Source organism: Halichoeres trimaculatus, unplaced genomic scaffold (genome assembly GCF_033239565.1).
Source record: "Halichoeres trimaculatus isolate MK-OKI-2021-1 unplaced genomic scaffold, fHalTri1.1 fHalTri1_scaffold_8, whole genome shotgun sequence".
NCBI lineage: Eukaryota > Metazoa > Chordata > Actinopteri > Labriformes > Labridae > Halichoeres > Halichoeres trimaculatus.
The window spans coordinates 8,915,204-8,929,655 of NW_027437186.1; the positions used below are offsets into that span (position 1 = coordinate 8,915,204).

Sequence of the window (14,452 nt, forward strand, 5' to 3'; positions counted from 1 at the left end):
CAGACAATATTGACTGAGGAGGGGATGTATTGCTCTGAAACATCGATGTACCAGCACTAACTGACGGGCCAAATAAATGAGGACATCATGTAGAGTCTCGTGAGCACCTCTTTGCTTCCATAGTTTGATTTCACTCCTGTGGATTATGGCTCATATGAAAATACATCTATTCACTCTTAACCTTGGAAAAGCAGCTCTGTGACTTTAAAAAATGTATTTGGTGTGATGACGATGCTGGATTATGTATATGTCCCTCTACCTGTCATATAGTAGGGGCTGTTTGGAGATTCATACTTAGCTTGTAGCTTGGGTGATAAATTTATCCGACTCTCTGCTGCTCAAGATAAGGACTGGCTTTGTGAAGATAGTGCAGTCCATTTCTTCCTGATATGAGCTGAAGATGAGACTGAGGGTAACGTAAAAGATAGAGTTTAAATCTAACATTGAAACTTAAAGCAAAAATATCAACTTTTACAGGTATCCGTATCTGTAACAGACCTGATGTTATATATGTTTATATCAGGAAACAAGTCCGTGACATGGACTTTCATGAGTTTCTCTTTAACAGCCATCGGAGTCACTTCTGTTTGAGTAACTATGACTGCTACAGGAAAGTGAAAGACTAAAGCATCTAACAGTGTTTATTTCTCATTACCAGCTGGCAACAAGTAAGGGTGACAAAATTTTTGGTACTTTGATGGTTTTCAGTTCTATGTGTGTTAAAATGAAAAAATCATCCATTGTTTATGAGGTTGGTGGTAACGAGAAGTAAAGAAGTTTATTATTTTAAACATGGATATAAAGAAACAATCCTGGATGTTGGGGCTGAACAATTCATCAAATCGAAACCAACAACGCAAAGTGATAGAATGCAATTTTCAAATCTCAAAGGCTGCAATTTATATGAATAAAAAATAAGTTAAAAAAAAAAGTTTAACGTACATAGACCTGGAGGGAATAAAGTAACTTGTACTGGTTCTTCCTCAAAACAAGCAAAAGTCAAAATGCTGTTTTTTCTGAGAAAAAAATGACATGTCAACTAAGGCTTGAAGTCAAATCAGTCAGTATTTTGATATGATTATAATAGTTAAATAGAGATATGTTATTTGTTGCAGTTCATGCACCAGTATACCTCATTTCATCATAACATGTAGGCCTGGCCTACAGGAAAGAATTGTTTATATGTTGACAGTATCCTTTGTCGTGTTGGTCGTACCGTTGAATAATCTATTGCTTGTGTTTAGCCAATAATGCAAAAGATAAACGCCCCCCCAAATAATCCCTTGCTTAATTTGCAATTGCAATATTGGTAAAAAAAATAATAAAATAGCAATTAGATTATTTTCCAAAATCTTTCAGCCCTACTGGATGTTCATTCTACATTCTATAACGTGCAGATTTACAAACCTCTAAATATTTATATGTTGTAGCACCGTTCTACAATTAACATAATATAATGAAAAATGATAATACATAATTTGATAATATAATGTAAATAAATTTTACAAGATCTTTTCAAACTCTTCTTCACAAGACTTGCTGAAATAATGACACTATCACATTAGAATCTCCTATCTCTCTCATGACACTTTGAATGAGCGGGCCTCAAACACTAAGGACGATTGATTGTTCCATCCCCAACAGGCCTCCAGAGGGCTGGCCAATCAGAGTGAAGGGGGTTTGTGGGACATGGAGCCTTAAAGGGACAGCAGCTAAAACAAAGTGTTTGAGACAGTGGCTGAAATAAGGGTTTTCTCAACCACCAGAGTGAGAAAAATAAGGATTTTTTTAGCTGCTACAAGTAGGGGGTGGCCACCCCCTCCTTAAACAAAAAATAGATCCTGTCATATTTTCACACGAAGCAGCTGCGAGTAAGAGAGGAAGAGAGGGAAAGTGCAGCTGTGGTTGATGGAGATAAAGATAAAGTGAAGAGAGAAATGGTTACGTATACAATATAATAACTTAATTTTCTTCACCTACTGAATGATTTTAGCAGCAGCACCAACTTTATTTACAAGTTACAGCAGCATGTTAGCAAAACCACTGACCAGAGCAAAACAAAAAAGAAACCAGGTTTGCTTACCTGCTGTCCATTAATATTTTCTGAAAAGAAGCCCGAAGCAGACCCATCCATCTCAGGAAAAGGAGTCGTACTGGATCTTAACTACTGGAGTGGTAGTGTGTGCGTGTGTGTTTGTCAAAGATCAGTGTTAAGATTGCAGCTGGTTTCTTGCTGAAGTGACGTTTCTGATGAAGAGCCCTGAGGCAGGCTGGCCTTGAAGGATTTCACAGGAGGAGACGTCCTCGAGCTGATGCCTCTCTGCTACAGTTACTCTCTTTACCAGCTCATTTTTTTCAGCCTCATAATCATGATTTTTGTTTTTCTTTCTCCTCATCAGAGAGGAAGCTGGTGGAGTCTTCAAGGAAGGTGTCAAGTCGGCCAAAGCCCCAGTCCATCCTGCGCTCTTTGGAGGAAAAATACGTGGCTGCCATGAAGAAATTGCAGTTTGGTGAGTTTGAGGATTTTTATTTTGATGATGCACATTTTATGTATGCAAAATCTTCTGTTTATGCTCAAGCTGTCTATGACATCAACTGCATTTCAAAGACATCATCTTCAAACCTAGTAACTAGTGAGAGCATTGATAAGTTTTGTGAAATAATATTTTTGATGACAGGGTTGAGCATCTATATATATTTGTTCAGTTTTAGTCAAACGTGTAAAAAATGCGTCTCTCATCTGTGGGCTGTCTGCTTTTGTTCACACAATCCTCTGTCTCCATCTCCTGTCTGATCCGATCCATAGAGCTTCACTGTCACAGGAGCTCTGACGGGGGAGCAGTCCCATCCTGCCGCTCCTTTTGTTCTGTCCATCACTCTCCATTAGGCCACGTCATGATTAATTACTCAACTTCTACTGTCTTGTAATTGATTTCGTGAGCAGCTTGATGTTTGAAGTCATCAAAAGTGACGCAACTGTCCACCATGTTGTCTCAGTGTGTGGACAGAAGAGTTCAGACACAGTGAAAACTAGAAATCACTTCATCCACTCCAGTGTTTCATGACGAGAAATGAGCTTTCATATTTTGAATTTACAGCTTTTCATATTGTAGAGGTAAGAGATGAATCCTGTATCCCTAACTCTCTCTCCTGTCTTTCTGCTTTTAGACACCTTCGAAATGGTTTCAGAGGACGAGGACGGAAAAGTGATGTTCAAGGTGAACTACCACTACATGTCTCAGGTGAAGAACGCCAGTGATACGAACAGCGCGGCCCGATCCCGTCGCTTGGCCCAGGAAGCCGTCACCCTGTCCACCTCTCTGCCCCTTTCATCCTTCTCCAGCGTCTTTGTCCGCTGTGACGAGGAGAGACTGGACATCATGAAGGTAAGGCTGCAACTAACAATTATTTCTAATGTCAACTAGTCTATTGGTTATTTTTTTGATTGTCTACTAATCACAATTATTTTGTGTTTCAAGCTAATTTGGCTTTTAAAATGTGCAGTAGAGATTGATCGATATGGATTTTTAGGGGCCGATGCCCATACCGATTATTTGTAGTAAAGGAGGCAGATATCCGGTATTTGAAGCCGATATTAATTTGCAGTCAAAGTAAAAATATGGGTTTCAAAATTTTGAACAATACAAACTCCAACACTTAACTTCAATTAAATACCTTTAAGCATATGTTTATTAAACAGTTCCCAAACTCAGCAGTATGTTTTATAAAGTTAAATGGAAACATTAAAAATATAAATAGCTAAAGTTTTCTACAGTAAATGAAGTTTTCCAAAATTTCACTGTAATTGCAATAACTATAATAACTGCACTGCTGATTGGCTGTTTCCCAAGCCATGGCTCTGCTTGTAACCAATCAGATGATACTGTGGGTGGGACTGTGCTGGGGGCTGAGTAGTGACTGCAAATAGCCGAGCGACTGCATCAGAGCCACAACAACACAGCTTTAAAATTTGTTTCTTAATGGCCATTGGATTTTAAGAAAAAAGGCAGATGCCGATATGCCTCAAAATGACGATTATCGTCCCTGATAATCGGTCTATCACTAATGTGCAGTCCTTTAAAATTCAACCTGTGTGTTGCTTTTTCACTGCATTTTCTCAGAGTTAATTTCTTACCTCTGATTGGTCAGCCCTGTGTCATGTTTGTCTTTATTTCATTCATGATGACAGAAAAAATATAAGTACAATACAAAAAATAAAATCAAAAACAAAATAAATCTCAAAATGAATGAAGCAGGTAACAAGAAAATCACTTGTTATTGACTTTGGGCTTATTTTCTAATGTTTATTTGCTCTTTGGGGCTTTCTGTGCTCTCCTTTAGCGCATGTGGAGAAAGTTTCCTTTCTCCACATGAGCTACTTCCACTTTGCTCATGCACACTCCGCCCCCTCTCCTCCCCGCTGAGTGCTACTGGTGCAGTGTGAGCTTGAGAGCTCCACCAGAGAAATGTCCTCTCTTTTAAAAAGTTAGGGGATTTTTGACACTAGTTTGTGGCTCAGATCCTGAAAAACTGACATAGAGCTAAGGAGACTCTCGAAATCACGTTATCAGGCGCTAAACTCTGGGAGGTGTCAGGTTGTCCAAGCCGGAGATGCAGAGCCTCCATTAGCGCGCATCGTTGTCGGGGCACTGAGTTTTCCTCATTAATATTCCTCATGTATGAACTTTGTGATCTTTTCCCATAAAGCGATCTGTTAACGTGGAGCCTCGTGCAGTAAACTGATGTTACAGATGAGCATTACCCCCTGGTATTTGATTTCACCATATGACAAAAACAATAAAAACAATAACATGACGCGTTTACTATTAAAAATTATGTTGATTAATTTTTTATAGTCGACGAGTCAATTATGTCGACTGATCGTTGCAGCCCTACATGAAGGTAAAGTTAACCACTGTTGTTTATTCACTTTGTGGAGACATGTGACATCATCAAAATGTCACAGTAGACTTAATTGTAAGATGCTGTACTGTGGTGTTAATGTTGAGGAGTGAGTCAGGCTGCTGGAGCGCATGTGTCCTCCATAAGGATGCAGTGTATGCTGTGACAGCGTCTGGTGTTTCTATAGTAGGGCTTGTCATCAGCAGCTCTTACTCATTCCCTTAGTGACATTTAAGAAATGACTCCCACCTCACAAGTTAAATAAAGGCCCCGTCTCTCGTTAAATGTCAAAATCCTCATTCTTTTAGCTTTGGCAAGAAATTCTGGAAAGAAAGGCCGCTGCGTACCTGAATAAGAGTCAGAAACAAAGAATCAAATCTCAGCTGTATGAGGCGTCTCTTTTATTAGTCAGTCCAGCATGAACTCAAAGTAAACACAGTGCAGCAATAAGATCCTGAGTTTTCATCATCCTTAAACAAGTTCAAATGGCCAGATGCCAAGCCGTGCATTGTGAAGTCAGAGCAAAGACCTTGAAGCTAAAGTTAATTATTTCTCCATAAAGCAGACTGGAGATAATAATGTTCAGGACATGGTAACAAAGTGAGCTCTAAAAGAAAGGATCTTTGCCCTCAGCCATCAGGCCTGTCACAGCACGGCTCTGTTTTGTTATGTAAACATCTTCATACCAGCCCACCAAAATCAACTTTTCCTGAGAAAAGCATGTCCTCAGGGGGAGCATCAGCAGGAAGAGACGGTGGCTGCTGAGCTGGAAATTTCATGATCTGTGAGGGGTCACTACTTCTTTGTACCACCCCCTGCTTCTTTACAATAGCTCCAAATGAGCCTGATGCAGATTTTCCAGCCTGTGACAGTGGCACGGTGGGTTTTTAGGCATGAAATGCTTCCCCACCAGATTTACCCGACTTTGGTTAAAGTGCAATAGAAGTGTTGGGTCTGACTGTTCATGTCAAAATACACTTAACGCATGAATGGTGCTCAGCGCCCTCAAGAAATATCTCAAGTGTTGTTGCCAAGTCATCTCAATGTTACAAACCCTGACAGCACTACTCAAGACCAATGTAGTGGTTTAGACAAGTGTCGGGTGTTTGTATTCCTCTGAAAGAACAACACATCGCCACTGCATGGCTGCAGTGTGTCCTATAGGAGCCTGGCATGTCCTCCACTGTCAGCTTCACACTGCTCAGCTTCTAGTCCAGCAAGGGGACTGGATTTAACTTTCTTAAAGGCACATTGCTGTCAGTGAGAGTTGTCTCTTCTTGGTGATCAATAAGGGCACTGGTAGAAGGACTATCCAAGCAAACTGCTGTCCTTTTTCGCTGTAAAGACTGGCATCCAAAGACTCTAACTGTGCTTAAACTTGAGAAAAAACCTGGATTTGTCATCCTGTAGTCCACATCAAATATCCCTTACTTCAGCCTCTTAGACTTCTGAATGTTTGATATCATGCAACTCCAAGTTCAGCTGCTGGTCAAGACGCATCTTCACATGTTATCAGAAATATCCACACAGGCCTGTTTTAAGTCATAAATACTTGAATGTCATCCCACAAGTAGAGCTATAAATTGCCTTGCACTCTCTAGAGAGATGTTTTTTCTTGAGAGAGATATTCAAAGAAGGAAGGCACAAACCAGGCCGCCTATGGAGCCTAATGGTTGGAAGATGTAGGTAGATCTGAGAGGAAACCTTGTTCCACGGGACTCAGTCTGCATTTACCAGAGTCCAGTGACGTGTTATGGTCCCCATGTTAGTGGATAGAGCTGACAGTGCCAAGGTAGGATCTGTTACATTTTTTAATAGAAAAAGTTAGAGATGTCCTGATCAGGTATTTTTGTCCTAAGTCCTAGTTCGAGGCATTTGATTTTAAGTATCTACTGATACCGAGTCCCGATCTGATACTTCTGCTCTGATACATCGGGCTCCCAGCTTAAAGCTCCTGCCATGTTCTGCCCTTCTTAATGGACTTTGATGTGTTAAAGAAATAGTGTCATTGATGTGATGTCATGCCCTGCTTTGTTTCTGTGTGGGTTGAGACGGTCTGACTCTGTACCACCAAATAACGGTAGAAAATACTAAGATGTTATTTTTCCCATTTGTTTTGAACTATTATGGATCTGAAAAAAGGTAATAGAATTATGTATATGCACCCAATCCTGATCAGGATGTCATATACGATTCCGATTTAGTCTGTAACCACGTGATCAGCCCCGATTTCCGATCACTGGACATCACTAGAAAAAGTAGAAGGCATGAAAGTCTGGGACGAGATGTTAGGGTTGGCTGTAGGGGTGGGAGAAAAAATTGAAAATCGATGTATCAGGATTTTTGTTTAACAGTATCAAAATCGGTATACTTTCTCAAGAAATCTTTTTTTTTTTTTTTTTTTCCAAAATCAAATTCTTTATTCCAGTCTTTGTTTATAAACTGGATTGGAAAAAAGTTAACCACTTATCTCCAGCAGAGGGTGAAATGTTTCTCTCTGATTCTCATGATGTGCTTTTTATGGGAAAAAAATGACTCCTGATATAGTCTGTACACATAATGATCATCATTTATTTTTTTTTCACATGGTGTTAAAAAAGCAAACTAAAAACAGTAAATATTGAAGAATCACAATTAAAATAGAATCGGCACCCCAAAAATTGTAGTAGAATCGAATCGTGATAATAGCATATAGAATTAAGATGTAGAGGGTTTGTTGTAATATTTTTATCTCCAGCTTCCTCCCACAGTCCAAAATTATGCTCATCATGTTGATTGGTCGCTCTAAATTGCCTGGAGTTGTGAGTGAAAAGTTGACTGGATCAAATTTATAGCACGATCAGCTCTACCATTACCGGGACAACTGGGAGTGCGTGGATCGATTTTGTGAAAGTTTGTAAAGAAGTTGTCACACAACCAGTTACAAGCAGTCAGTGGATTTGAATAAGGGATTGAGGGGGGGTATCAGTTGAGTTGTGAACACGTAATAACCTGTCACTCAATCATCCTCTCTTCATGCGTGGCAGCTCTGTAACTTATCAGTGCAGGGATTAAACAAGGGTGTGATGATTGGGTCTCAGAGGTCCCTTGTGTTTACTTCAGAGAGTGTCTGTTGTGTTTTCATTTAACAGATTACTTTCATAGAAATGTAGGACCTTACTCCAGATTTCAGTGTTTGTGTGTATTTGATTAATGAGCTTATTTCATTTATTTGGAACTGAGATTGTTTTTCTTTCACATGCCATGAGCTCTGTGGATAGAAGTGGTCTCCCTCCCTCAGCTCATTTCACCCTTTAGCCTTGTTGTTAATTACATTGTTGTTTCAGTGGAGAAGCTAGGAATAGAGTCAGCACCATTTCTCTGTTAATATTTTGCCATTTGGCCTTTGTCTAATCCATATTTTCTGTTATCAGAGCGTCCACCTTTCTTTAATTAACCCTCTTTCATTGAGTGATTAATAACAGCCCACTCTCTCTGCTGGTAACTGTTTATTAAAGCCTTTCTTCTCTCTGTGTTCTCAGGTCCTGATCACCGGCCCAGCTGACACACCTTACGCTAACGGCTGCTTCGAGTTCGATGTGTACTTCCCCCAAGACTACCCCAACTCTCCTCCGCTGGTGAACCTGGAGACGACTGGAGGACACAGCGTGCGCTTTAACCCTAACCTTTACAACGATGGCAAAGTAAGTCAGGGAAGGCTCGGCGTTTCTTAATGTCAACAGTTTCAACTGCAGCACGGCGCTGAGATGCTAACAGCTCATCTCAGGCACAATCAGGTGCAAAACTGGAGCAAACTGCACCGTTTTGCACCTGATTATTGGAGCTATTTGCTTTGTGAATCAGACCCTGAGACAGAGCAGATAGTGGGGACAAGTGATGCACAATTCATGGAGCTATTAGCAGCACCCGTCCATCCTTGGTGGATCCCCCATGAGGCTCTAAAATACTGTGGGAATATACATCAGATCACTAAACTGCATAAAAAAATTTCTTTTTAACATATTCAATTGATTTCCAGAGGTTAAAGTTTCTGTATTACCCAATATTATGCTTATATATCATTATGTTATGCAAATGTCAGACTTGTTTTGGCTGTAAAAGAAATGCAAACCGACCAAAACAAAACTCCGTCTGTTGTCAAATGAACCCAGAATATCTGAAACCCTTACAAAGTTATGTAATGGTAACGTGTGATTGAAACTTCACATTTAAAAGTGAACGCATGAGGATTTCTCCAGATGTTGGAACACATAGTGCTCCCTGACTGCTGGGTCAAAGTGCTGAAGCTCACCCATCTGCTGCACCTCGTTAAGCAGCCACTGACAGTCCACAGGTATTTCCATAATGGGCTCCGACAGCTGCTGTAAGGAAAACCTGGGCCTCCCACTTCAACAGCAGGGACAGCAGCAGATGCAGGGGATGGTCAGTCTCAGGTGTCTTACCTGCTGATCAACCGTGAAACAGTGATTGAAGCAGCTGTAATGTTGTAAAGCTGGGATCAGTCTTTGTTTTATAAAAACATGAGTTTTGTGTATGGTGTGTTTCACTCAGAGTTTTTGATTTAACCTTTACTGACAAGTTTAAATTTGCGAGGGCTAAATGTCACCGTACTGTAACAGAGTGTCTGTGTTAAAGGTTAAAACAGGCGTGACCTTTGTGATGTGTTTTAGTGACACAGAGAGGCTTCTGGGTTGAAGAAATCTGGTTACATGAACAAGTCTGAAGACAAAGATGGCTGACTGTTATGTTTCTAATGGTGTGTAAGGCTTTGAGTGGCATTACCCATGTGACTGAAACACATTTTTTTCTCCCTCTTTTTTTGTGCGTGTGTGTGTGATTTAGGTGTGTTTAAGTATCCTCAATACGTGGCACGGGAGACCAGAGGAGAAATGGAACCCACAGACCTCAAGCTTTTTACAGGTGAGCTGGAGATCCATCACAACAGTCACCTGTCTAAGTGGCTCAGCAGGGCTGTCGTCTGAGTCTTTGTGTCTCAGGCTGTAGTTTATCACCACCCTGTCATTACGCGCCCGGGGGCTCTGTATTAATGGGCTCTGTGTTTTGACAGCTGACATGAAGGATCCTTTTTAAAGTCAAGTTATTACTTTGCTTTGGTGACAGTGTGTGGGTGTTAATCAAACCATACACAAACAGGTATCATTTGAACCTCCAGGTTATGCCTGCTTACACACATCACTCATGCTGGAGTCAGAACCAGTCGGCTTCAGCGCTGTGTTTAGGCCAGATGCCATCTGTTTGTAGCTGTGAATCAGGAGACTGGTATCACTTTTTATTCTGGAAATAGCCGGTTTGTAGTCCTGACTTAAAAAGACTTCCTTCTTATTTTATTTACTCATCTTTACATACTTTTCTTTAAAGGGTGCATCTGAAGGCACCTTACACCACCCCCTTACACCACTTTCTTGTTATGGCTATCTTAGATGCCGCAAGAAATGTTCAAAACAGGTATCTGTCTTTGTTTTTTTTGTATTTTCTTGTGTTAAATTTTCCAGATACAGCACTTTACAAGTCTTAGCAATTTCATAACCCAAGATTGTTTTTATTTCTTTCTAGGGCTGAACAATTAATCGATTTTAAACCGATGTCCCAATGTAATAGAATGCAATTTTCAAATCGCAAAGGCTGCAATTAGAGAAAAAAATAAGTTTTATGTACACAGACCTGGAGGGAATATAGTAACTTGTACTTGTTCTCCCTTAAAACCAGCAAAAGGCAAAATGCTGTTTTTTCTGGCAAAAAAAAAAAATAACACTGTGGGCTACAAAGATCCATCCAGTAGATCGTATAGCCATACCCCTTTGTCACTTTTTTCTGTTTGGTTTGTTACTCTTTCTGACAACCGGAGGTCAGTAAAATTTCACAGTATTCCTTTTTCTTTTTCAATTAAGAAAAGACTTGTTTAAATGTTAACAGTATCTTTTGTTGGTTAGTCATACTGTAAAATTACTTAAAACTTGTGTTAAGTGAACAATGCAAAAGAAAAAAGTCCCCCCCAAAAGAATCGTATGCTAAATCACAATCGCAATATTGGTCTAAAAAAATCACAATTGGATTATTTTCCAAAATCTTTCAGCCCTATTTCTTTCCACACTTCCACACTTTCCACATCTTGATCGCCACACTGTCTCCAGGAAGGTTGTGGGGCAAGTGAGGACTTTCCTTTGATTTTTGGGGTGATGAAAAATCATACTTTATTCCCTCCAGGTTCTAGAGCTTGAAAGTTTTATTTTGCGTCTTAATGCTGGTACACATCACAAGATTCTCCAAAACTTCACACATTTAGAGAGCACACACTTGATGCTAACAAAAGACAGATCACACAAGATTTCTCTCTCCTGATCTTAAAGTGTGTGGTCTGAACTCTGAGGACACCACACACTAACTGACTCTTCAGCAGAGCTTCAGCTTCTTCACGCTCAATATTCCAAATCTTGCGCAGTAAAAAGTGACTTTGGTGTAAACAAACATGACGGACACACAGGAAAAAGCAAAGATGTTTGTTTTCGGACTCTAAAATTTCAAACAAAACACACAAAAGAAAAAGGATTATGGAAAAGGTTGTGGAGACAGGGGGGATATTGGCTGTATGAATAAAAATGCTAGCTGGAGGTGAGTAAAGTTGTTTTAAGTATGACAGATAGATTTCTTACTCCCTCTTCAGTCAGTCAGCTGAGTCAGCTCACGTCTTGATTGACTTTGCTCTGGTACACCTGACATTACACACTGTACCTGCTCAGCTCCACTTAGAATGCCCCACACACTACAGGATTTTAAGTCGTAAATATTAAACATGTTTATTATCTATGATCTCTGAATCGGAGGCCTTTCGAGCGGCTTCGACCAGAAGAAATCACTCTGAACACACCCCACACCACAGGAAAACCACACATGGTGTCATCAGACAAGCCTTTGCTGGCTTTGATCGTAAGGAGGAGATCGGGTCAAAAATCAGCCCCATTATCCTGTAGTGTGTACCCTCCTTTACACATTCTATGCCGCTCTTCTTTGGTTGTTTTTCTCTTTAGTTCTTTTTCCCACTTATCTCTAAAGTAGGGAGTGGAAGTTGTTCTATTTCTCACCATATTTTGGTACAGCACTGAAACTACTCTCCTGACTGTGCCTCTGTATGCATTAATCAATGCTGTAATCAGTCGGTTTAATTCACAATCTGGGGAATCTGGTTTCATCTCTTTGTTGAAATAATCTCTGATTTGTTGGTACGTGTAGAAATCTTTGCTCTCTTAATTGTGTTTTCTCCTCAGTTATTATTATGATTTCTAATATTATTCATGCCTGAACTACGAGACAGATGAAAACTAAGAGTGTAACTCAAGTCTTCACTTTGAGGACTGTTGCCTGTGTTCATGTTCATGATTGAACCACCCAAACCAAACCAGCGCTCCCAACCTTGTGTTGATAAAAGTCAGAAAACTGTCTCCCAACACCACCAGCCACTCTCTTATAGCTGGTTGACGTTCAGCTACATTTTTCAGTAAGAATCTCATGTTTTCAGATGTGATTTATGGCGAAGGGGCGTTTATTTTTCTCTCCGAAGCCTTAAGGATCGAAATGTGTTCACTGAGTAGTGTGTAGCATTCAAAGGCAGCTGGGTATCCAAAGTGTTGCACTGACTTATGGATAAACACACAATGTATGAAAAAGAAAAGAACACAGCACATGGACACACACACTCATATACACCAGCTTTCATTTTCTATATTTATTGATCCAACAACAGGCAAGGTAAAGCCCCTGGAAATGGATTCCTCGTCTTCTTTTTTCTAATAATTTCCTCATTTGCAGGGTGAGAGAGTGCATAGAGATGTCTCCATTGATTATCATTCCAGTTAGCATGCTGTGGGTCAATAATGGAAAATAAGAGGGGCTGCTGAATGAGGGACAGAGGAGGGGCTGGACTCCAGTGTGGGTGGATATTTGCTCTGGGAACCTGCAGTTTTGAACAGACGGATCGTGCTGGTTGAAGGTCGTTGGTTTCCTCATGATGGAGTGCTTTCAAGTGCACATCATCCAGCTCCTGTGAGGCTGGAGCCAGCAGGCAGGCCTCCAAGCCCAAAATCGTCATTGTTGGTAAAGTAGTGTCTCAGAATGGACAGGATGAAGCAGGAGGACGTCCCTGGTCTCCTTGAGACGAGCAGCAGCATTAATCGAGTTGTTAATAAAGATATATTGAAGCATAGATTTTTATGGAGCCAAAACATTCCTTGCTTTTGTCCGACTCTCATCTAAGTGTTCACCACTGCCAAGATTATTGAAGAGTCTTTGGATGTTGAGGACACTGAGGGAATGTGGGCTAATCTACCCATACATCAGGGTTATACCTGGCCAGTTGGACACATTAATTGTATTAAAATGTGGTTTCCATCTCAGCCCTCCTGGAAACAAGGCCAAGAAACCTTTTACATCATCAGAGTGCTGTCTCTTCTACTGGACCACTCCTTATCAGGACTATTCTCCTCACGTAATTCTGTGTCTCCCCGTTTGTTTTTCAATCTATCACTCTGCTAGGTGCTAGTGTCGGTGCAGTCCCTCATTCTGGTGGCTGAGCCCTACTTCAACGAGCCAGGGTATGAACGCTCCCGCGGGACCCCCAGTGGCACCCAGAGCTCACGGGAATACGACGGCAACATCCGGCAGGCCTCTGTCAAATGGGCCATGCTGGAGCAGATGCGGAACCCCTCACCGTGCTTCAAAGAGGTAAAAATCTCTTATTTAATCCTGCTTTTGTTGATGAAAGGATGCTCTGATACCAACTCATGACTTTCAGGTGCTAACATTTTTATTAAGTGAGGTGCTGCCCTGTATGATAGATCAGAGCAGTCAGGTTTTGTGAGGAGCATGGACCGCATATCTATCTTAAAATGTCTAAACCTGACTGCATGGTGTTAGCCTTTAAAGTTACTCAATTCAACTCACTGAAACCTGCTTGAAACCAAAGCAGTTTTACGGATTGTTGCCAGATCTGAAACAGAAGCTGATGAGGGGGAAGAACTGCTGCAAGGGCTGCAACCTTTAAATCACTGAGTTCCTCTATGAGTTACCTTTTTTTTTAAATTATAACAGAATAGTGAGCGGATGAGAAAACACACACTACATGTTTTGTAGCTAATGCTTTGTATAGCTGTGCAATTCAAATGAATTGGATGGAGAAAAAAATCTCTGCGGTAAAATTTCAAAATTGATAAATTAAAATAAAATACATTATTTTGGGATACATTTAAATATTTTAAGTCTTGGCCTTTGAAATATTTTTGGTTTATGTGTATAGTCTAAAATATTGTCATTATTCAGGATACTCTGGTATGGGATGCTCTGGCACTGATGGATTGAACACTGACACGAGCAAGAAAGCAAAACATGAGTTGATGGAGTGCAAACTTTGAACAAAAACTTTGAACAAAGATGGTTAAGAGCCTGTGGGGATTTTATAAGTGATCCTGAAAGATTATCATTTTTATGTTTTTCTTTGGTCTTAATCCACATTTTAAAATGGGATTATCAGTGCCAAGAT

The 14,452-nt window shown here is 40.4% G+C and overlaps 1 protein-coding gene across 7 annotated transcripts in view; it reads left to right on the forward strand.

Moving 5' to 3' along the window:
• The window catches only part of birc6 (baculoviral IAP repeat containing 6), a 164,058-nt gene that overhangs the window by 133,265 nt on the left and 16,341 nt on the right, over positions 1-14,452 (forward strand). For all 7 annotated transcript variants that reach the window (XM_074676300.1, XM_074676302.1, XM_074676305.1 and 4 more), the window contains exons 67-71: positions 2,400-2,510; positions 3,169-3,386; positions 8,424-8,585; positions 9,745-9,822; positions 13,450-13,638. In XM_074676300.1, the coding sequence (XP_074532401.1) occupies positions 2,400-2,510; positions 3,169-3,386; positions 8,424-8,585; positions 9,745-9,822; positions 13,450-13,638 (758 nt within the window). The remainder of the gene's footprint in view (positions 1-2,399; positions 2,511-3,168; positions 3,387-8,423; positions 8,586-9,744; positions 9,823-13,449; positions 13,639-14,452) is intronic.